Here is a 25,015-nt window from a genome sequence, read left to right as displayed (position 1 = left end):
TTACATATTTACCCCCTTGAGGTTTGATTACAATAAAAAAAAAATTACCTCATTTAGCTGTTGATAACTCAATTTTTATGTCTAGCGTTAGTGTTGCTCTTAGAGGATTGGCTTGTGGATGAGAGAAACCTCAAGGGAGGTGTGTGTAATTTTCCAGACTTGAGGGGTCTAGGTGTAATTTGACATAACCTTAGGGGAGGTATGTATGATTAATTAACCCATTGATCCTCTTCAAGTAAGTCCCAACTCTGAAGTTGGCTGATCAATCTGTTTGAGAGTACTGCAAGAAAAAGAAATGGAAAACACAGCGAGCCATTTCAGCCACCCGCACCCAATGAATCTCATCGTCTGCAAACAAACCGTAAAATTACATCTTCCATGTTCGGCATGCAATCTCAATATTTCTGGAACAATTTATTGTTGCCAAATTTGCAAAGACTATTTCCTCCACAAGAGCTGTTTCGAAATGCCCGAAAGAATAACCCACCCTTTTCACAAGCAACACCCTTTAGCACTAATCACGGAACCTGCGTACGGGGATTCGCGCTTCAGATGCGATGCATGCGGCGAAAGAGGGAAGGGTTTCTCCTACAGTTGCAAACCCTGCGGCGTCAATTTGCATATGTTGTGCGCCACAATGCCATTGTCGGTCACGCACGCCTCTCACGGGACGCACAAGCTGATTCTTACTTTTGAATCTCCGTACGCTGAGAGTAAGTTTACATGTGATGTATGCAGGAGGATTGGTTCGCGCCAGTGGCTTTATAGATGCGGATCTTGTCGATTTGATGCCCATCTCAAGTGCGCGGCGGCGGTCGGAGATTTTCCGGCGGTCCGCCGACTGCCGTCTCAGTCTTCTAAAGAGTGTCGTAGCCTCGAGGGCGTGCAGCAAATGATTATCAAAAACAGTAAGGCCATAGCTCAGGCGATACTTTCCGAAGGCAGCGGCGGTTCTGGAGAAAACAGAGGATTTCATATGTTGCTTGAACTGATATCTGCCCTTAACGATAGTGGCACTAGCTGCGGCGTTGGCGGCGGTCAAGATTCTTTGCCAACAGTAATGGCCGGTGACGGTGGTGGTCGAGAATATTCGCAGGCGGTAACACGGGATAGGGGTGGTGGTTCCTTGCCTAAGAAATTAACTCACCCTATTGACAAAAGACACGCTTTAACCCTCTTAGCGAAGCCCGCCTACGGCAAAGCACGATTCCGATGCGATGCTTGCAGAGAGAGTGGATATGGCTACTCATACCATTGCCGACTTTGCGGCATTGATTTGCATGTATCTTGCGCCATGTTACCGTTATCCGTCACACATGACTCGCACGTGCACACTTTATATCTTATTTTTGAATCACCATATTCTAACAATAAGTTCCCATGTGATGTATGCATGAGGCCTGGTTCAAGACAGTGGCTTTATAGGTGCAAACCTTGTGGATTTAATGCCCATCTCAACTGTGCGGCCGGAGATATTGTTCCACGTGTCGACAATCCGTCGCAGTCTAACGAGCCGATGAAGCGGCCACAAGAAGCGGAAATGGCTCACGGATTGATGCAATTGATTACTACCGGTGTTAGCGGTGGTGGTGGTGATGGAGAAGAAGATTATCAACAATTACTATTGGGAGATGGAAATGATAATGATTTTGTTAGTGGCTTTCTTGGATGATGACTTCTCAATGTCCATGTGATTTTTTTACCTCCTTTCTAATTAGATGCAAATTAAATACTTTGCTTTTTCTTGATTCAGATATCTATTCTTGGTGTAAATTCTTTGTTGTTTATTGATTATATATTATATATTTTATATATATATATATATATATATATATATATACATGATCTTGATCAGTGGACAATGGATGCCTGATATATTCTGGTTGATTCAAATTCCACAGTTTTTCTCAATTTAATCTATGAAGATGGTGAAATACTTCTTCCTTTCCCTTTTAATAGTGTTTTTAGCTTTGCGCACGGATTAAGAATTTTATTAAATGTGTCTTGATTTTATGAAAAATGTATGCTTTTATGCTAAAATGACTTTATGTTATAATTAATAAGAGAGAGAGAAATGAATTAAAAAAGGGTATTAGAAAAAGTTAATAAGAATATAAACGAGAACTTAAGTAATTAAAGCTGTGCTGAAAATTTAAAGTGAGATAATATGGAGAAAAAAAAATTCTCAAAAGTGACAGATATTATTTTGTTGAAAGAGAATATGAAATAGCGTAGTCTGGAGTTTCTATCAGACATAGTATGTACTATTTACTCTAAAAAAATAATAGGGTAAATTACACCCACACCCATGAGGTATGCTAAAATAACTTTAAGATCCATGTAGTATGAATTATTACACTCACCCTCTGAAACGTAGTCAGAAACTCTAATGGGATAATGCATTGGATACGTTATAGAGATAGATATCTAAAGGACTATTACTTTTAGTTAGTGGTGAAGACAACATAGAGTTAGCGGGTAACATGGCTCCCCCAACATTTCTTAAATCACCCATAGCTCTTCATTGTCTCCACCACTTCCTGAAACTAATACTCCGTTAGAACTCTATCGGAATAACGTATCCATTGCATTATCCCATTAAAATTTCTAACTATGTTTCAGGGGGATGCGTGTAATTAAAAATACTACATTGACCTTAAAGTTATTTTAGTATATCTCAGGGGCGTGGTTGCCAAAATAAGATTAAATAATCTAATAAAACCTAATTATATTATTGGACCTTCGATAATCTAATAAGAAAACATGCCTGCTAAAAGACAAGATAAACAATGATAACATAATATTTGTGGGTCAACCCGACAGGTTATTGGGGTTACCTAAACACCAAACAAAGTTCTATTATTTAGTTAATTATAATTAATCTCCCCAATCAAACGAGGCTTAAGTGTAAAAAAAAATTGGGACAAGTACAGGCCCATAACAAAAAAATGGAGTTAGATGTTACACATGATTATTTATATCGGGTGAATTTCAACTGTAGATTTGATTAAATAACCATCCATTAAACACATAAACACATAATTGAGTATAATTATATTTAGATCTACGATTAAAATCCACACAATATAGACAATCAGGTGTAACATCCAATTATCCAAAATAATAATAGTAACGCAAACAAAAACTTTTGCTTCGGAAACTGATATTGATTCTTTTCATAGACATCTAACAAAATATATGTGTGTGCGCGCGTGCGCGCACGATGCCTCAATCAATTCAAATAAGATAATTATAAATACAATATTTTATTCCAAGTTCAAAGTTCAAACAATACGTTTACCCCATTTTCCTAGCTCGTAATGGAGAGCCACTTATAAACTCAACCAATTTCATGCAATTAATTACAGGTATATTCTTCCAATGCACACAAGGCTTCGTTTAGATTGATATATTTAACTAATAGTATGATTCCAATTTCTTAGAGCTGGTTTGGTGAATTGCATGTTCTCATAATACTTTTATCATTCAACTATTTTTTTGGGTTAATTATTATCTAATAGTTTAGAATTAATAATATGGGCAAATTACAGCCACCCCTGATGTATGGTCAAATTACGAAAAAACCTCCCGTGTTTACATAATTAAAGCCGCATAATTACAGCCACCCTCTTAACTATGTATTTTCTTACGAAAAACCCCTCCCAGTTGTTAAATATAGAGGTGTTCATTCCGTAAAATCGTACCGAAATTTCAGTATTGCCAACTTTTCATACCGTCTATTGTGCGGTTCGTTAAATAACTGCTTTATCGAAATTTTATTAAAAATTTCGATATATATATATATATATATATATATATATATATATATATATATATATATATATATATATATATATATATATATATATATATATAATGGTTATCAAATCGTAATATATCGGCGTACGTATCGTTTTCCTCCGTGTATCGTATCGTATCGTTTATCGTAGATATCTAACCAATTATTAAAAATAATCATACATATATATATATATATATATATATATATATATATATATATATATATATATATATATATATATATATATATATATATATATATATATATATATATATATATATATATATATATATATATATATATATATATATATATATATATATATATATATATATATATACATTACATATATACGCCCTTGAGGTTTTGATTACAATCAACAATTTACATCATTTAGCCGCTGATAACTTGCACCATAAAGGCGAAATCCCTCGCCCCCAGGGCCCCCATCCCTTGGCCCGACAAGGATTGATGGAGGAATGTAAATCATGGTAACTCAACGGCCCGTTAAGGTAGCGGACCCGGACCTGGTGCCCACAAGGAACCAATCTCATTGGAGTTGAAATTCCCACACTGCGGCTGCCAGGATTCGATCCTAGGACCTTGCACCAACTTACCACCTCCGGAACCAGTTGAGCTACACCCATGCGGGCTAAGCCGCTGATAACTCATTTTTTTATGTCTAGTGTTAGAGTTGCTCGTACAGGGTTGACTTGTTGATGAGAGAAACCTCAAGGGAGGTGTGTGTCTAGGTGTAATTTGACATAACCTCAGGGTAATTACGAAAATTTCCCTCATATTTGAGTAATTATAACTACCCCTCAATTATATCTTGCCTTACACTTCCACCCTTACGGTGTCAATTTTACCTATAAATGAGGGGTTTTTCCGTAAGAGAATATATAGTTGAGGGTTGGTTGTAATTATCCAAGCAAGAAGGATCTTTCGTAATTTAATCCTACCTCAGGGGTATCCGTAATTTCCCCATAAAAGAATGTGATTAAAAATTATTTGAAAAAAATATATATATACTTTCTATTTTAATAATCCCACATGCTTCATATAGAAGATAGATAGAGTCATCAAACTATGACAGCACTTGGCGAAGGATGAAAGAAAGAGCGGTGGCAGGAAATTAGGGTTTACCTAAAAAGCTGCTTCATTACAATATATACAGACCCTCTTATGATAGTTGGTTGCTAATTTTTACATATTATGAACTTGTAGTAATACGTTTTGTGCTATGTAGCGCGAAAACTTCAATTTCTTACTATATATGTGTTTTGGATATGTTTTGTGTCTAACATTCGAGGACACCTGCAGGACACTTTATGTACCATTTTGTAATTTTTGAAAAGTTAGAAACATGCTTGAATAGCAAAGTTCTAAATATTTTGTTTCTTCCCTATAATCATTTACATGATCTAATAATGGGAAAAAATATAATTTTCATCCCTCAAGTTTGCACCGATTTTATATTTGGTCCCATGTTCACAAAAAAAATATTCGATCCCCTATGTTTCAAAAATTCAAACTTTTAGTCGTTTTCGATAATTTTATGTTAGTACTAACGGAATCAAGCGTGTGCCCATCACTGACTTAACTGATGAAAAAACAGTAAATTGACGGAAATGACAAAAAAAATGTTAAATTATTGAAACATGAAGAACCAAATATATTTTTTATGAACATAGAGGATCAAATATGTAATTGATGCAAACTTGAGGGGTGAAAACTATAATCTTTCTATTTAATGATCAATTGTCAATTGATAGTTAATAATTATAACATTTATTTTGAATATATATATATATATATATAAAGAATTTGTGTATAAACAAAAAACTTGTACATGTGTGTTCAACATATTTATAAATATACGCATATAATTCTAATATTTACAGGTTTTTCCCAAATTTTTGTATCCCTATTTTTAAAACATGCGTTTCCCTGTATTGTCATTTCCCTGTGCGCACTACATAGGTTTTTTCAATCATTATTTGGTTTCTGATATACACACTAGCAATTAATAGTTGGCCATTTAGTCACTATATATGCATATAGGGGTGTTCATAAACCCGCCAAACCCGACCCGCCCGCTCGAACCGCCCGAGACCCGCCAGTTCTAATTTTAAAACTTTAGCTAGCAGGTTAAAATTTTGACACCCGAACATAAGTGGGTCGGTTCTCAGGTTTAATTTTAAAAACCCGCCCACAACCCGACCCGCCCGTGTATATTTATGTACCATATCTAGGGTTTAGGTTTTCAAGTGCATTCTGCCGCTTCTTCTCAATTGAGTGGTTCAACTTCACTAGCCATTTTCCTTGGAATCATTTCTTCTGCTCCCAAAATGTACATGTATCCTCCATAATTTTTTTAATCCTTATCTTCAATTGAAGAAAGCAGAAGTTGTCAATGAATTTTTTTTTTTGTTTACCAGTAGCTCACCATCTACATCTACCACCATTGTCTCTTCTTCAACCATAAGATTTGTTAGTGTTTCTCGGATGGGTGATTTGTCAATCCCAAATTTCCATTCGTATTCAGAATCTCAGTGTCGCCGTCATACTCCACCAACTCCATTAGATTCCATATCAGAGATTCAGAAACCTAGATTTCTTTTTATTTGTTTCTGTATGATATTTTTGAGATGTAAAAAGGGGGTTGGGGTTTCAAATTTTGCAACCCGCCCGCCAACCCGCCCGACCCGCTGAACCCGAAAAGGACCCGAACCGAGCAGTTCGTAAGTATAACTAGGCAGGTGCGGTTTGACATGTTGTAAACCCGCCTATGTCGGGTCGGGTTGACTTTTTGGTCCAAACCCGCCCAAACCCGCCCGTGTTCACCCTATATGCATATATCAAATACAAAATATTTGGCAACTAACTAATTTCTATCTATAAAAAAAGGCAATGACACATTCAATGGCAAACTGGTTATTAAAACATATTAAATAGTAGGGCAAATGGCAAAAAAGCCCATCACATGGGACTTAAATGCATTTTGGTCCACAAAAAAAAACAGTCTATCAATTAAGCCCATCCCCATGTCTTTAGTCTAAAATACCTTCAATAATATAATTCTTATCAATTCCACCTATTATACTCTAACTTCCTTAATATTACACATTGACCCCGAATTTAAACAAATATATCACATTAACCCCCAAAACTTTTTTTTTTCAGAAAATAAGTTTTTTTCTGAAATGTTTTTTTTCCGGCCAGAATCCGGCGTTGAATTTTTTTTTTTTTTTTTGTGAATTGTTTTTCTTAGAAAAAAAAATATTTTAATTAATATTACTGTCTTGGCTACTAAATTACTGTCTCAGACAGTAATATTACTGTTTGGGACAGTAATATTATGAATATTATTTTTCCGAACAGTAATATTATTAATATTATTGTCTAAGACAGCTAAATTACTGTTGGAGACAGTAATTTAACATCCAAGGCAGTAATATTAATTAAAATAATTTTTTTTAAAGAAAAAAATTTAAAAAAAAAAAAGTCAATTAACAGTTAAATTACTGTCTCCGACAGTTAAATAACTGCCGGAGACAGTAATTTAGCAACGAATACAGTAATATTAATTAAAAATATTTTTTTTAAGAATAAAAAAGTCAATTAATAGTTAAATTACTGTCTCCGACAGTTAAATAACTGCTGGAGACAGTAATTTAGCAACGAATACAGTAATATTAATTAAAATATTTTTTAAGAAAAAAAAAAACAAAAGAGTCAATTAACAGTTAAATTACCGTCTCCGGCAGTTAAATAACTACCGGAGACAGTAATTTAGCAGCCAAGACAGTAATATTAATTAAAATATTTTTTTTAAGAAAAAACAAAATTATAAAAAAAAAAAAAAAAAAAAAAAAAAGTCAACGCCGGAGACCCGGCGGTCAACAGCAGTTGATCGGCCGGAAAAAAAATTCAGGAAAAAAAAATAAAAAAAAAAAAAAAAAAAAAAAAAAAAAAAAGTCAACGGCGGTCTCCGGCGGTCAACGGCGGCGACCGGCGGTCTCCGGTGGTGGCGGGTCAAAATTGAAATTAGGGTTAAAATTGGTTAATTGATGAAATTGGGCTAAATTTGGGTGTAAATCATGAAATTGAAGTTAAATTTGGTTTCAATGAATTGGGGGTAATTTTGGTATATATAAAAGGATTTTCCTTATTTGCAAATAAGTTTGAATGGGCTGGATTTATTTGAAAGACAAAAAAGTTGGATGTCCATCTTTTAATTAAGTGCCCTTGTCATGGGCCTATTTGTCATTACCCCTTAATAGTATACTATATTTTTGCAACCATTTAGAAGTTATTGCAACCAATTACTATTTGGTTTGTTCGAAAAATATTAGTTACGACTAAATTAGACATATATCCCTAAGATATGCTAAAATAACTTTAAGGATTATTTAATATCGGTTATTACAATGACACTCCTGAAACATTGTTAAAAACCCTAACGGAATAATGTATTGGATAAGTTATTCCTTTAAGATTTTAATAAACTATTAGTTTCAAAAAGTGGCATACAACATATATAGAACTAGGGGGTGACTTGGCTCCCTCAATATTTCTTAAATCTTTATTATTTTATATGAGAATTTATAAATTTTCATCTATGGTAGCATTAACGGCCCCGCGGAAAACAAATATAGTGCAAATCGGTCCACATGAAATGAAATATTTGCTCCAGTAATTGTTTCAGGGGTGTGGATGTAAATACCACCACAGGGAACTTAAAGCTATTTTAACATACCTCAAAGGTGTAGGTGCAATTAACCCAATTAGTTACTAATGAAACATACGTGGTCAGTAAAACGTCGTTCAACATCGATCATCATCGGATATTGAGGGTAAAATCAGGGTTTCAAATTTTGAAGGTTTGATTGTTGCTAGGGTTGACTGTTGAGAACAATTCGGTGCCAACAAAAATGACTTATTGACATGATACAAACCTTAGTTTAGGAATCGGAGTGTTTGATACATTGTTCAGGGGTGGTAAGTGTATTTTACAGTTTACGTTTTTCGTTGACCAAAGAACCTCAAGTCGCTCGAACTACAGTTAAATATTTACACATCTACCAGTGCAGTAGTCATGAATCACATAATAAAACATAAACTACACTAGACTAATCTTATATGACCAGTTGGCTGTGGACTACTTATCCACTTTTACCAGGTCCACTTTTATCATTTGTCACTCACTTAAGCATCCTACGTCGAATATTCTGATTTTTTCGCAAGTGTCAAAATTTAAATTATTGAAATAAAATTGTCACTTCGAATATTCGGTTGACCAAAATCGTCATGCACATTAATTAAAGGGATTATTTGTCAAAAGCCCTCCATTACACAAGTCTAATTACATTAGGTCCATTTTTTTAGAACTTTTTGAGATAAATCCATTTCAGCATTAAATAATAAAAAATAATAAATTATCACTATTATACCCCTAACTTAAATAATAAAGGGTGTTTTGCATAAATTAATTACTAATTAGCACCGAAAAACAAGTCCCAAAGGAATTCAACCCAAATCCAACTCTTCAACACTGACTCGGGAAAACCATTCACACAAATTTCACTCACTGTGTGAAGAAAAAACCAAAAGAAAAATAAAAAATTAATGGTTATAAATATTCCAGATCCGGTGGCGGAAGGTGGAGGATATGCATGGGGAGGAGCGGCGGCCGCCGCTGTGGAAGTGCACAGAGTATGTCTTCCGCCGCCGAGGACCACCGTGGAGAAACTCCGGCGCCGCCTAGCGGACATCTTCTTCCCCGACGACCCGCTTCATGGGTTCAAGTACCAGACCTGGTTCAGAAAGTTGGTAATCGGGCTACAGTTTTTCTTCCCTGTTTTTCAGTGGGGCCTGGATTATAGTTTTGAATTGTTGAAATCTGATGTTGTTTCTGGGATTACAATTGCGAGTCTCGCAATTCCACAAGTATATTAATTAAATAAATATCTAGAACTTTTAATTTTTTTGTATTTTCTGTTTTTATTTTTTATTTTTTTTAAGGTTGTGTTTGGTTCGGTAAAAGAATATTGTATTTTTGCTACATCACTTGCACACACACACACCCATAAAGTATGTTTTATTGATGATTTTTTTTACGAAATTGTTGATGGGAGGATGAAGATGATGATTTTTTCAAATAGTGGTTTACGAGAGTTCATCTTGTTGAGATGTTCCAATTGGGCAACAACGGCCATAAGATTTATTGCCCAATCCAATAAAGTTGATTCTATATGCGGAAGTAGAGTCATGAGACGAGTGCAGTCGTCTTCTGATTCGGCCTGCATTTCATGCTCCTACGTGAGATAATCTAATATCCCTCTTGGAAGTTCTATAAACCAGGCATGTAAATAAAAATATTAAAATAATAATAATAATAATAATAATAATAATAATAATAATAATAATAATAATAATAATAATAATAATAATAATAATAATAATAATAATAATAATAATAAATCAATTTTCAGCTATGTACTAAGTCGAAGCAAAATGATTCATCTGCCTCGACTCCAGGTGAATATTTGTAAAGATTCATTTTTTTTAACCCATACTAATAAACAAACAAGTCTAGGAATTTGTAATTATACAGTGGTTTTCGTTAATTACAGAGTGGTTTTCATTAATTTAATAGTAGTTTTTGTTAATTGATAGTTTTTTAGTGAATTTTTGTAATGAAATTTGTTAATTACATAGTGGTTTTCACTAATTACATAGTGGATTATGTTAATATTAATGTGGATTATGCTTATTTTATAGTAATTTTTACTTTTCATAGTGGTTTTCGATAAATTTAGTGGTTTCCGATGTGTATGTAGTGGATTTTAAATTTTTTTATATATAAACCATTTAAAAAAGTAAAATAAAAAAAACTTATGTTTTAAATTAATATAAAAAAAACTATTTAAAAAAGAAGACTGCATATTATACGGTTATGTTTTCTACCGTGATTTGGGGAGAGAGGGGCGAATTATATGGTAATGTGATTCTGGGATTGATTTGGAATTGATTTATTTTTGGGAGGGATTTGGTATTAATTTACCATGATATTTAATTTAATAATTATACTAATAAGTAGGGGTATATATGGGTTTTTAAGTCCAATGGATTTATCTCAAATACCATTAATTAATTAAGGATTTATCAAGAATAAAAAACCCAATGGAGGGTGTTTGGCATATTCCCCCTTAATTAAAAGGTTGAATATTCCAATTATGGCGCCAATGGTTACCCTTATATGATATATCTATGCGTGTGTGCACGATGCCTCAATCAATTTGAATGAGATAAAATACTACAATATTTTCATTCAAACATTAATACGTTCAACCTCCCACCCCTACCTACACGGGAAATTCTATGCTACATCCCGTTATTAATACCAGATGATTGTTAATGGTAGATTTACACATAATCTCACATACACACTTTTGTGTATGTGTGCTTAGCGGGTGGTTATTTAATCTCATCTACGTTTAACAAATACCCTGATTGTTAATCGTAGATCTACACATAATCTCACATATATACACACTTCTGTGTATGTGTGCTTAGTGGGTGGTTATTTAACCTCGTCTACGATTAACAAATACCCGGTGTAGCATATAATTTCCCCACCTACATACACTTGTCTTGTAATAGTAGGGATGAAAGAACTAATTATAACTGATTTTTTTTATTTATGCTGATTTTGATCTGATCATTTTCTCGATTACGAAAAGTATTTTTCATTAGAGTTCAATAAGTTCGTTTGCTATAAGTAAGGAGGAGTCAGATGATATATACATTTGGTTATATACAGAAAGTTAACCAAATCATACTTAACTTAAGCAATTCTTTTGTAACAAAATTACAATTAGCTTTTCCCTTTAATTTCAAAAAAGAAATTAAATTGAATTCTCACAAGATTAATTATATAGGTGACAACTGCACCAAGTGCTTCTGTACCTCTTCACGGTACTCAGAAGTCGAATAAGAACTTTCACTACAAATTGGATATAAACTAATGCAGTGCAAATAAGACCTATACATTAATAAAATATATATTGCAGTACTATAATTTAAACCGAATTTGCTCGAAAGTTGGGGTTTGAATCCAGTATAGATGGCCCAAGAATTTCAGCGAGTAATAAGCCATTTCAGCCATCGACACCCGTTGAAGCTCATCTCTTATGATCCAGAAACCCTAAACCTAACTACTTCTCCATGTTCAGCATGCAAGCTCCAGCCCTCGCCCTGGGGTATGCTCTACTCCTGCACAATTTGCCAGGACTATTTCCTTCACCAGAGCTGCTTCGAAATGCCGATGAAACTAACCCACCCTTTTCACAAGCACGCTCTAACCCTCATGGCGAAACCCGCGTACGGTGATAAGCGCTTCAAATGCGATGCTTGCGGCGAAAGGGGGAATGGATTCTCCTACCATTGCAAAAAATGCAGCTTCGATATGCACGTGCTCTGCGCCATGCTGCCTTTAACCGTCACGCACGACTCTCACGTGAAGCACAATCTCTAATTGAGCTCTGAATCGCCGTATCTGGACAATAAATTTTCATGTGATATATGCATGAGTGTTGGTTCTCACCAATGGCTTTACAGGTGCAAATCTTGTGGATTTGATGCCCATCTGAAATGTGCCACCACCGGAGATGCTCTGTCAGTCCTGCCGCCGTCTCAATCGAATGAGCTGCCCAAGGCGGCACCATCAGAGGCAGCGGCACCACCAGAGGCGGCCGCGAGGTGCTCTAGGTTGGCTCCATCGGCACCTCGGCTTCCGCCTATGCAGGAGCCAAATAACGTCAGAGCGATGCCTCCTCCTTTTGAGGTCAAAAGAAAGAACGATGAAATGGCCCTTGAGGCCATTCACCAAATGATTATTAACAATAGTAACGAGTTAGCTCAGGCGTTACTTTCGGGCATAGTTTCTGGAGATAATAACAGAGGATTACATCTTCTGATTGAATGGATAGCTGCCCTTTATAACAACAATACTGGTATTGGTGGTAGTCGTGGAGACGCCACATACTCGGTGCAAATTGACGATGGTACTGCTGGTGCCGGCCAAGACTCTTTGCGGGTGGTAATGGAAGGTGGTGGTGGCGGTGGCGGCCAAGACTATTCGCAAGAGTTAACGGATGGTGGTGGAAGAAGCTCTTTTCCTGAGAAAATAACTCACCCTTTTGACAAGACACATGCTTTAACCCTGTTATCGAAGCCAGCCTACGACGAAGGGCGATTCAGATGCGATGCTTGCCAGGAAAGAGGGAAGGGATTCTCCTACCATTGCCAACCTTGCAGCATTGACTTGCATATATCTTGCGCCATGTTACCGTCATCCCTCGCACATGACTCGCACGTGCACCCTCTTTTTCTTGTTTTTAAATCACCATATCCTAACAATAAGTTTTCATGTGATATATGCCTAAAGCCTGGTTCACGCCAATGGCTGTATGTATGCAAATCTTGTGGATTTAATGCCCATCTGAAATGTGCTGCCGGAGATATTTTTCCACCTGTCCAAACCCTGTCTCAATCTATAGAGCCCACAAAGCCAGAAGAGGCTGCAACATGGGGGCCACCACCCCCTATGATCAATAACACTGGTTTTTCGGCGGGAGTCCCGATTCAAAATATGATTATTAACAATAGAGTAAATGCAACAATGGCTCAGGGATTGATGCGGTTGATACCTAACGGTGTAAACATCGTTAGTGGTGGTGGAGAAGAAGATTATGAAGAATTATTATTTGGAGATGGAAATGGTATTGGTTTTCTTGGTGGCTTACTTGGAGGATGACCTCTTTATGTCATCCATGAATCTGGAAAGATTGCCCAATCGTGTGAATCTTCACCGTGTTTTTCTTTTTTCTTTCTTTTCTCCTTGCATGCAATACAGTATGAAATTAAATAGTTACACCTGATCATTTAAGTTCAATGGACATAATCATACACACCCATGTGTATGTGTGCTTAGTGCGTGATTATTTAACTAAATATACGATTTAAATACACTTGGTGTAAATGACCAGGTGTAGCATCTAACTCTTCCAGTATAATTTGCTTTTCTTGGTTGGAGTTTGAAGATCGAAAATAAAAGATTGTGAAATTTAATAATCAGCTGGAGTCAATTTCATATTAGTTTGTATGTATATAATATATATATGATCTTGAATTATCTTGATTCACGTGGTGAAATATTATGTTGGTGAAAGAGAATATGAAATTCTTAAAAAAAAGAAAAAAAAATAAAAAATATAGTATGAAATAGTGTAGTCTGCTTTTGGTTTGCATTGGTTCGGCTGCACCAATTCAAATCAATAAAATAATATAGTGGTGGTTTGGGCCCAAGCCCAAATCCAAATCCGATCCATACAAACGAGCCAAGCCGGCCGATCGGATGGACGGTGCGTGGGCACAATTCGAAACTCATAATATATAAGCCTTTCTCCCAAACAAAAGTGTATATACCCGCAGGGCGTGACCCTTTGTTCCAACATTGAGATATATAAATAGCTCAATACTTCTCTACTTTTCCAATGTGGGATAACTCAAAATCCCACTTTCTTTATATTAATTTTGGACTAGTAATTTTTTATTCACCACAAAATTGGTTTGATTATACTCATCTATTCCAAATGTTGATTTATATAATCAATTAGACCATACAATAACATTGATCAAAAATTGTTCATGACTCAACTTTTAACCAATTTTCCCAACAACATATAGTATATACTAATTAGTATTTAGTATTTACTCTAACAAATTAATAACAATAATAATATGTATGCTATTTAGTTGTACTTGTCTTGGCTTTGCACTCTGGAAATATAGTTTTTTAGCACTTTTCACCCTCAAAACACAGTAAATCATTCACTATTCACCATGAATTGAATATTTTAAACTTAACGAGGATAATGAAAATTGTACTTGGTTGGTTGTTTCTAGGGTGCAAAATCACAAATTAACTTGTTATTTTCTTCTACTCGAGAGTAAAACATGCGGAAAAAAAAATATCACGACGAATTACTGAAAAAACTATAGACTCTTACTAATTAAGCAAATAAACTTTTTTCACTAAAGTATTCGATTGATGGATCTTTTATTGTAATTACTGAAAATATTTAATTTGATAGAAATCTTTGGAAGAAAATATAATTTCAAATAACTTGTAAACTACTTTTGTGATTATGTATTTTTATTTTGGGGTAAATTACACATACACCCCTAAGGTATGCTAAAATAACTTTAAGGTCCATGTAGTATCGGTAATTACAATCACCCCATCATACATTGTTAGAAACCCTAACTGAATAATACATTGGATAAGTTAGGGTTTTAACAGACTATTAGTTTCAGACAGTGGTGGAGACAAGCTAGGGGTGACATGACGCTCTTAACATTTCTTAAATCCTTATTATTTTATAGGGCCAAATTACGCGGCACCCCCAATTTCTAACTTTTGCACTTTATCTCCTCAAAATTTTAAAAAGTGAATGTCACCCTTCAAAATGTTATTCTTGTTGCACATTGCCTCGATAGTAAAATCCGGATGGATTATTCAATAGAATTGAGTGTTTTTGTTGCACTTTGCCCCTTTAAATGTTAATTTTGTTGCATGTTGCCCCTTACAAAAATTATTTTTCTACACCATGCCCCTTTAAATGTTAATTTTGTTGCATGTTGCCCCTTAAAAAAATTATTTTTCTACACCATGCCCCTTTAAAATGTTATTTTTGTTGCACGATGCGCACCAAAAATTATTTTTTTGGGGCAAAGTGCAATCGAGACAATATTTCGAGGGTGGGGGGGGGGGGGGGGGGTGGGGTGGGGTGTGTTCATCTCTTTTTTGAATTTTTAGGGGGGAAAGTGCGAAAATGCAAAATTTATAGGGGTGAAGTGCATTTTGTGCTATTTTATGTAAGATTTATAAATTTTCGTCTATGGTAGCATTAACGGCCCCGCGGGAGACAAATATAGTTCATATCGATCCTCAGTACATGAAATCTTGACTCCAATAATAATTGCAGGGGTGTGATTGTAATTACCACTATCACAGAGAACTTAAAATTATTTTAGCGTACCAGTTGGTGTAATTTACCCTTTTATATTTGTACTTAATTTGTAGTTTACAAAATGATTCTCAAAAATTGCAAAACACAAAAATTGTAAATTTTTATTTCGACTTTCCAGTGCAACTTGAATTTTTATATTTATGGATTTTTTTCGCGATCATTGATCTCACTACTTTGTTATACTATTCAATTAATTAAATATTAATTCTTATCTAAAATAGAAAGTTTGTATTCTATTTTATATAAAATATGTGTGTGCCGGCACGATGCCTCAGTCAATTATTAGAATAAAATAAAATAGTACAAACATTTTTATTCAAACAATCTGCAACCAACCAAAAGCTCACCCTATTTTCCGCGTAATGGACAACCACTAAACTCAATTAATTAATTTTGTGTCTGCAATTACAGATACCTGTCTCATTCCATTGCACACAAGCCTTAATTTAGGGTTGATACATTCAACTAACTTACTACATGATTACAAATTTTTAGATCTGGTTTTGATTATTGCATGCTGTAGTGTTGTAATAATATTTTATTATATTATTTAACTTAAGTTTTGTGTTATTATCTAATATTTCAAAAATTAATAATGCACATATATACTCATCACCTATCTTTCTAGCTTTAATTTGGCTTTAAATGCAGTGTTGATTTTTACTTCTCTTCCTAATAAATAATTGTACGTGTGTTATATAGATCAGAAAGGAGATGGATGAATTCAAGAAAACCCATTTCAGCCATCCACACCCATTGAAGCTCATCGATCATCAGCAAACCCTAAACCTAATAACTTCACCTTGTTCAGCATGCAAGCTCGAACCCTCTGGTACGATTTACTCGTGCACAATCTGCAAAGACTTTTTCCTTCACAAGAAATGCTTCGACATGCCGACGAAATTGATTCACCCTTTTCACAAGAAACACGCACTAACCCTAACGTCGAAGCCCACGTATGGGGAAATGCTCTTCAGGTGCGATGCGTGTCAACAAAGGGGCGACGGATTCTCCTACCATTGCAAACCTTGCGGCTTCGATTTGCACATTCTCTGCGCCACGTTGCCATTTTCCATCACGCACGAATCTCACGCGGTTCACAAGCTCGAACTTACCTGTGAATTATCTAAAAGTAAGTTCAACTGTTCTATATGCATGAAACTTGGGTTACGCCAATGGCTTTATAGGTGTAAATCATGTGGGTATGATGCCCATCTGAAATGTGTGGGGCCCACCGGAGATAATTCGTCGGTCGGCTCTCCTCATACGCCAAAAGAGGTCACTAATAATATGCATCGACCTTCTTTTGGATCGGAGAAGAATGATTTGGCACTTTTGACCGTTCAGAAAATGATTGTTAACAGAAGTAACGGCATAGCTCAGGCAGTTCAGCAAATGATTGTCAACAATAGTGAAGCCATAGCTCAGGGAATACTGGCTTCCGGGAGCGGTAATGGAGGCGGAGGGTTTGGTGGTGGTAGTCGTTCTGGAGAGAAGAGGGCATTGCAATTGCTGATTGAATTAATATGTATACTTACTAACAGTGGCTCTAGTGGTGGTGGTGGTGGTGGCCAAGACTCGATAAACGACACTGGTGGTGGTGCCGGTGGTGGTGGTAGAACAGATTATGTACGATCTAATTTACCGGGCAACGGAAATGCATGGTATTGAAATTCTTGGAGGATTTTTGTGTGTATTTTTTTTTCTTTCCCAGCTTTTTAGTGTGATGCTTTTCTTAAGCTTTGTTAGAGATTGTGAAGACAATATAAGATTAACTTGCAAAGGATCTTTTTATTCAAGGTGTAAATTTCTTGTTGATTATAGATTTATGTGATGTACTATTTTCCGTTGAGAAATCTGATGTTTCTGTTTAATTCAAATTCTACAACTTTGTCTGAAAGAAACTGCTGAAAATACAGATCATCTTACGATCCCTAGTAGAAAAATGACTTTTTACTACGACCATTAACTGTAGCAAAATGTATCAAATTCGTAATAAAAGGCTTTTGCTACGCATTTGCTATGAGTTTGCCCCATAGCATATACGGGCGTGACAAGAACTTTGCTATGGTAAATAGCCGTACAAAGTATTTTTTTGCTACGATACATCCTAGTATTTACTAAGACTTCAAAATTGTTCCGTAGTAAAAAATACGTTTTATTACAGCTTTTTACCGTAGCAAAAATTTCGTAGTAAAAAACAAATTTTCTACTAGTGGATAGAATCAATCAGAAAATTGAAACCAATGCATATAGGATTTTTTTTTATTATTATTATTTTATTTTGAACGGGTGAATTGTGTGTTGCACCCCAGAATTAACAGTCACCGACATTTTGCACCCTAACATTTTAAAATTAGTAAAGTCCAACCATATATTACATATCTCATGGCAAAATACACCCTACCTCAATTCCTTGTGACATTTAGGCCAAAAAAATAAGGGTCTATTAGATATATAACCCCCTTAAACATTCAAATAATAGGGGTAGACCCAAATTTATATTTGCCATTTTGATAACAGTCCAAACTTTTCCTAATTACATAATTACCCTCAATCAAATCCCACAAAACCCGTTACTTTACCTTTTGAAATAAAATCAAATCTCTTCCTATTTTCCCGTTAAATCACTATCATCCCAAACCCACTATCGAATAAACTGCAAAACCTCCCAGAACAACTTCTCGGTACGGCCGATTGAAAGGGGAAGACGTCTGCACTGCCGTGAAACGACGATTTTCGTGCACTCCGAGCAAGTTGTCGTAGGTACGTCGTCGCCACTCGCTGAATCGCTATCATCCATCGATTTGTTGATATGTTTTGGCTAAATCAACTATCACGTTTGTGTAATTGCAGATCTGTTATAATCGCATACCGAATTCGAGCACTAAATTAGTGATATTGCAACAATTGATGGGCAGGACATCCACCAGAAGTGATATCGTCGTTGGCCGCCGCCGTCGCCGTCGCCGTCACTGCTCCAATCTAGGGTTACTCAAATCTAGGATTACTCAAATCTAGGGTTTTGATAATTCTTCGGCCCATAGTTGATTAACGAGATGCATAGTCGAATTACATCTGTATTAATATACTATCCCATATCATTTAATAGACTATCCCACTGGTATAATTTTACTATGGATCTCGTTAATCGACTATGGGCCGAAGATCATCAAAACCCTAGATTTGAGAAGTGACGGCGGCGGATTTGTGTTTTAAAATTAATAGACTATCTCATATCTTTTAATAGACTATCCCATGTATCTAATTCGACTATGTGTTTAGTTAATTCACTATTGGAAAAATAATAATATATATGAAAACTGAATAATATGTTTGTTTGAAATACTAATCAATTAGGGTAATTTTCCTTATTATATGAAAACGATTAAGGTAAATAATAATATATATATGAAAAAATAATAATATATATGGAAACTGAATAATATGTTTGTTTGAAATACTAATCAATTAGGGTAATTTTCCTTATATCATGTAATAGACTATCTTATTGATCTAATTCGACTATGGATCTCGTTAATCGACTATCCCGTATTATTCAACCACATAGTATATTAATAATTTCAATATAGTACATTGATCTGCTATGATAGTATATTACGGTTATAGTAGTGATATGAATTGTGTTACAAACAATATACCACTGAAATGACAAGAACATTGAGAACAACACCAACGTAAAGTATTCCAACATAACCAATAAAATAGTACATTAATAATTAATCTCATAATTTCAATCTAGGGTTTTGATAAAATACATAAAACACATCATAACACAATCAAACCGATATGTCGAGTTAAAACTCTAGTACATTAATAATCTCATAATAGTATAATAAAATGATAATGGTAGTATCATACGGTATTCATAATAGTATACTACTGTATTACAACGGTTTAAAACTTAACAGAAGTTACCGAGCCATTACATCGTAAACACGTCTTTAGAGCAACCAACCCACCAAACCTCAACAAAATCCGTACGAAATTCGCCATCGAAAAAACCTAAAATCATGAAACAAAATTAAAAATGCAGAATACTAAAAAATGATTAAATAGACTGCAAATACATTTGAATGACAATACATTAATATCATCAAAAATAAACTTAAAATGCAAAATCCATACGCTAATTTAAAAAAGACTACGAACTATATTTTAATGTACTACCCAACACACTTAAATCGGCTGTTATAAACAAATAAACCAACTATCGATCGGGATAAAAAACATGAACTCGACCACAGCGGACAATTATTCCGATTATTGCATAAACCAACTACGAAGCTCATATAAAACAACTCTGGTCCGATCTGCGTGAACCATCATCTTCTAACTCTGTCAATCCTCTTCCAAACAAACATCATCCGCCAAAAATAACGATGTATATATTAATATGATACGACATTAAAAATGCAGAATACTAAAAAATATATTAATATGATCAAAAATAAACTTAAAATGCAAAATTCATACGATAACTTAGAAAATACTACGAAATATATTTTAATGTACTACCCAGCGTCCTAAAATCCGCTGTTATAAACAAATAAACGAACTATCGACCGGGATCAGACTCATGAACTCCACGACAGCGGACAGTTATTTCAATTAATGCGTAAACCAACTACGATGTTCATATAAAACAACTCTGGTCCGATATGCGTGAACCATCCTCATCTAACTCTGTCAATCATCTTCCAAACAAACATCATCCGCCAAAAATAACGATGTATATATGACGGAATAATTTTGTTAAAAAACGTTCTACTTAATAGAATCAAGTATCAACACAACTCTTAAAAATTTCTAACCACCGTAATCGACAATCCTAGACATTGAGCGAAAAATAAAAACGAATAACGCATTCATACCCGGTTAACAACGTCCAACAACGAACGCTCAAATTCGATCATATTTCAACGACGGTGCAGACATCTTCAAAGACGATAAAAAACCGCTGGAACGCTGAAGAGAACCTTCGAAAAATATTGTACACGATTTGATATAACGGCCAATGATCTCACGTAATTTTATTCCGTGATTTTAGGCAACGTATCAGCAAATCTCAAATCACGTAGTAAAGGAAATAAATGCCGTTTAAAAATAAAACAGGGGTATTAAAGGAAAATTATATAATATATTTTGCCAAGTTGGCAAAATTGGGTCTATCTCAAAAAGGGGGAAAAAAATTGGATCTACCTCATTAAAAAATATGAACAGGGGGTTATCCCTAATAAACCCAAAAATTAATATATCGCGATATTTTACACTTCTAGGGAATTTTCATTCTTCTTTATGTTTTGTTGTCTTACTTCAAAAAAAATGTTTTGTTTTCTTACTTAATATTTTATAATTATTTTACTTGCATATTACATTTCTTATCGAAGTAAAAGTCCTAACTTTCCATAAATTTAATATATATTAAAAAAATTAAAATATAATGTGAGTTGCATGGCATCATTAATTATTTTTTTAAATGTGTAATTGATAGAACATATATGAATTAAATTATATTAAGGCTTTAAATTATTATTTTTAGATGTGACTCCATTCTTTTACTTCAACGATAAATTGAAAATGTTTAAATATAGGAAGTTTTCAAAAACTATTTCACCTTTTTTTGATTTTTTTTTTCAAAGTGTCTATATATTTTAAAGGGACTTGTTTTTTACGGTTTGAAAATTTCTATTTACAGTTCAAAACACTAATTGAACGCCCAAGACGGGTGTGTGCATCTTAATTGAACTCCCAAGACAGGCGCACAGGGTGTGTACGAACGCCCAAACCGGACGTTCGTACACGCCATGGGCGCCCGTCTTGGGCGTGCTACCATGTTTTTGCGGAAAAAAAAGCCCTGCAAATCGATTTGTAGAGCTTTTTAACATGAAATTGGTTCTGTAATCGACCTACCCAATGCATATTACACATAAATGAGTCGAAATTACCTCAAAAAATCGAAGCCCAACCCTTCTTCAAGCTTGATTTCGAATTTTCGGATTTTTTTTTTTTTTGCTATTTGCAGTTTGGGGTGTTTTGGGTTTTTTTTGGAGGTTTTGGTGTTTTAGAGAGATAAAAAGGTTTTTTGTTATGAACGGTAAATAGCAATTTTCAAACTGTAAAAAAATACTTCACATTTCAAAATAAGGAAATTGATACATTTAAAACAATATAGACCTAAGTTTAGCATGTAATTAGATTATAAAATAACGTCCCGTAAGGGATGGCCTAGCGGTTGAAGCCCTTTGTCAATTGACCTCGGTTCAAATTCTTTTGCCAATGGTCGGTAGGTGGAGCTTGTTACACATGGTGAGCCTAGTATGATTTACCTCTCTTGTATGATTTGCAAGCTATTGTACGAGAGTGTAGGTTTACCCAGAAGACAATTTTTGGCGGGCATTGTGCAACAAAAATAACATTTTAAAGGGGCAATGTGCAAAAAGATAATGTTTTTAAGGGGTAATATGCAACAAAAATAACATATAAAGGGGCAATGTGCAACAAAAATACCTAAACGCCGATGAATACTCCATCACAATTGTGTTATCGGGGGCAATTACATCAAGAATAACATTTTGAAAGGGGCAATCACTTTTTTAAATTATGAGGGGGTAAAGGGTGAAAATTCGAAATTTTTAGGGGGTGATGTTCAATTCTCCCTTAAAAAATAAAATAAAATCTCTAATTAGTAATTAAACATCCCCGTCGAATATTCTGATATTTTTTTGCAAGTGTCAAAATTTTAAATTATTCACACGAATTTGTCAGTTCGAATAATCACTTGACCAAAATTGCCACCCTAGATAAAAAGGTTTGACACAACAATTATTGCGCCAATGGACCAACCAGGCTTGTATAATATGCGTGTGTGTGTGTGCACGATGCTCAATATATCAATTTATGATATATAAAATACTACAATATGTTGTTTATCAAACAACCTTTTCCAACGGTTATGAAGTATAAAAAAATTCAATTTCAAAATTATATTTTTTTCATTTCGAATTCATTAAAAAATGTACTTTCATTATCATTTGTATATTATTATGTATTTTATATTATATGTGAATAAATAAATAGATTATACGAATTCAAGGGATGTTTAACCCTAATTTCCAATTTTGAGACATTTCTCTTCATTCCAATTTCCAATCATCAATTTTCTTTGGAAAACAATTGAAATAATTTTTCATCTCCAATATATATATATATATATCAAAAATCTGACAATTTCAACAACTTAAAAGTCAAGTACTTCTGTACCTCTTGATGGTACTCAGAAGTGGAATAGGAAATGTCAATACAAATTAGATGCACAAAACTAATGCATAGTAATTCAAATAAGATTTATACAAGAAAAAATTGCATATATATATAAATTAAATTAGATCGAATTTGGGTCTAAAGTTAGGGTTTAAATCCAGTATTGGTTTCTCTTCTCCGATCGTACACCGGCTGTTTATAAACGCAGATGATCGAGGGAAGATCGAGATGGACGACGAATTCCGTAGAGAAATTATAAGAAGCCATTTCAGCCACCCTCACCCATTGAAGCTCGTCGTTTACAATCAAACCCTAAATATTTTATTTCCATGTGCAGGATGCAAGCTCAAACCCTATGGGGTGCTCTACTCTTGCTTGGATTGCGACTATTTCCTCCACCAGAGCTGCTTCGAAATGCGCAAGAAAATAACCCACCCTTTACACAAGAAGCACGATTTAACCCTCATGATCAACCCTGCGTACCGCTTAGTATGCGATGCTTGCGGCGAAACGGGGAAGGGATTCTCCTACCATTGCAAACCTTGCAGCTTCGATTTGCATATCTTATGTGCCATGTTGCCTTTATCCGTGACGCACGAATCGCACAAGGCGCACAAGCTCAATCTAACATCTGAATCCCCATATCCTGTCAATAAATTTTCATGTGATATATGCTTGAGCGTTGGTTCGCGACAATGGCTTTACAGGTGCAAATCTTGTGGATTTGATGCACATCTAAAATGTGCTGCCGGAGATAAGTTCCCGTCGGTCCGCTCGGCCTCTCAGTCTAAAGAGCCAACGCCACCAGAGGCGGTACCAACGTGCTCTATTGTGGCTCCGTCGGCTCCTCAACTTCCACCTATGCAGCAGCAGCAGAATATCATGCCGCCTGATCCTCCTTTTGAGGTCAACAGACGGAACAATGAATTGGCCCGTCAGGCCATTCAACAGACGATTATTAACAATAGTGGTGCCTTAGCTCAAGCAATACTTTCGGGCGGCTTTGTTGGTGGTTATGATGGAGATAACACGGGATTACATCTTGTGATTGAATGGATATCCGCCCTCAACAACAGTGGCAATATTATTGGTGGTGGTGGCATTTCTGCTTTCGATGCTTTTGCTAGTGGTGGAGGCAGCAGCCAAGACTCTCTCCACGCGGTAACTAACGGTGGTGGTGGTGGTGGTGGTGGTGGTGGTGCTCGAGACGTTGCAGACTCCGTGCAAGGGGTAAATGACGGTGGTGGTGGAGAAGAAGATTATCAAGAATTATTATTTGGAGATGGAAATGGTATTGATTTTCTTGGTGGCTTACTTGGAGGATGACTTCTCAACGCCGCCCATGAACATTAAAGATTTACCGGATAGTGTTAATTTTATTTCTCGGTTTCTTTCCACTTTCTGTGGTGCAATTTGCTTTTCTTGATTTGTTTTGTTGGAGTTTGAAGACAATAAAAAGATTGTGTAAAAGAGAAGCTTCTTGATTCACATGAAATATTCCTATTTTGTGGTGTAACTCTCCTTGTTGATTATGTATTACTGTACCATAGAAACAAAAAAAAAAAATCATCAACAATGTTTCAATTAGTAACTTGTAAATATTGACACTTTGGTATTTGTATGTGTTGGTGGATGTTTCTTTCTTTTCTTCTTTTTTATTTGATTCATTTTTTGGCCAGTGGATGTGGTAACTTGTAAGTTGTAATTATACATATAAGGGGTTGTTAGAAATAAGTTAATGAATTGGCAACTAATTCGTATTTAAGTCCATTACTAAACTTTTTTACGAAAAAGTTCATACAAAGTTCAGAGATGTATAAAATACTGA

The 25,015-nt window shown here is 35.0% G+C and overlaps 4 protein-coding genes and 1 non-coding gene across 5 annotated transcripts; all 5 read left to right on the top strand.

Annotated features, from left to right (window-relative positions):
- Positions 1–1,672, top strand: LOC105969417 (hypothetical protein). Its single transcript, XM_012994171.2, has one exon. It carries the CDS (start codon positions 296–298, stop codon positions 1,670–1,672), a length of 1,377 nt encoding a protein of 458 aa, XP_012849625.2. The 5' UTR covers positions 1–295.
- A 10,108-nt stretch (positions 1,673–11,780) lies between these two features.
- On the top strand, positions 11,781–13,945 carry LOC105969499 (uncharacterized). The gene has a single exon (XM_012994256.2). The coding sequence runs from the start codon at positions 12,396–12,398 to the stop codon at positions 13,623–13,625; it is 1,230 nt and encodes a 409-aa protein (XP_012849710.2). The 5' UTR covers positions 11,781–12,395; the 3' UTR covers positions 13,626–13,945.
- On the top strand, positions 11,934–12,344 carry LOC105969416 (protein VACUOLELESS GAMETOPHYTES). The gene has a single exon (XR_016030102.1). It is a non-coding gene; the product is annotated as a protein VACUOLELESS GAMETOPHYTES (transcript).
- A 2,562-nt stretch (positions 13,946–16,507) lies between the features above and the next one.
- On the top strand, positions 16,508–17,574 carry LOC105969415 (protein VACUOLELESS GAMETOPHYTES). The gene has a single exon (XM_012994169.2). The coding sequence runs from the start codon at positions 16,618–16,620 to the stop codon at positions 17,572–17,574; it is 957 nt and encodes a 318-aa protein (XP_012849623.2). The 5' UTR covers positions 16,508–16,617.
- A 5,764-nt stretch (positions 17,575–23,338) lies between these two features.
- On the top strand, positions 23,339–24,763 carry LOC105969413 (uncharacterized). The gene has a single exon (XM_012994166.2). The coding sequence runs from the start codon at positions 23,416–23,418 to the stop codon at positions 24,511–24,513; it is 1,098 nt and encodes a 365-aa protein (XP_012849620.2). The 5' UTR covers positions 23,339–23,415; the 3' UTR covers positions 24,514–24,763.
- The last annotated feature ends 252 nt before the right edge of the window (positions 24,764–25,015 follow it).

The sequence above is a fragment of the Erythranthe guttata genome, chromosome 2 (genome assembly GCF_056151865.1).
Source record: "Erythranthe guttata isolate IM_541 chromosome 2, IM_541, whole genome shotgun sequence".
In the NCBI taxonomy this organism is placed as follows: domain Eukaryota; kingdom Viridiplantae; phylum Streptophyta; class Magnoliopsida; order Lamiales; family Phrymaceae; genus Erythranthe; species Erythranthe guttata.
This window is presented reverse-complemented; position numbering and strand designations above follow the sequence as displayed.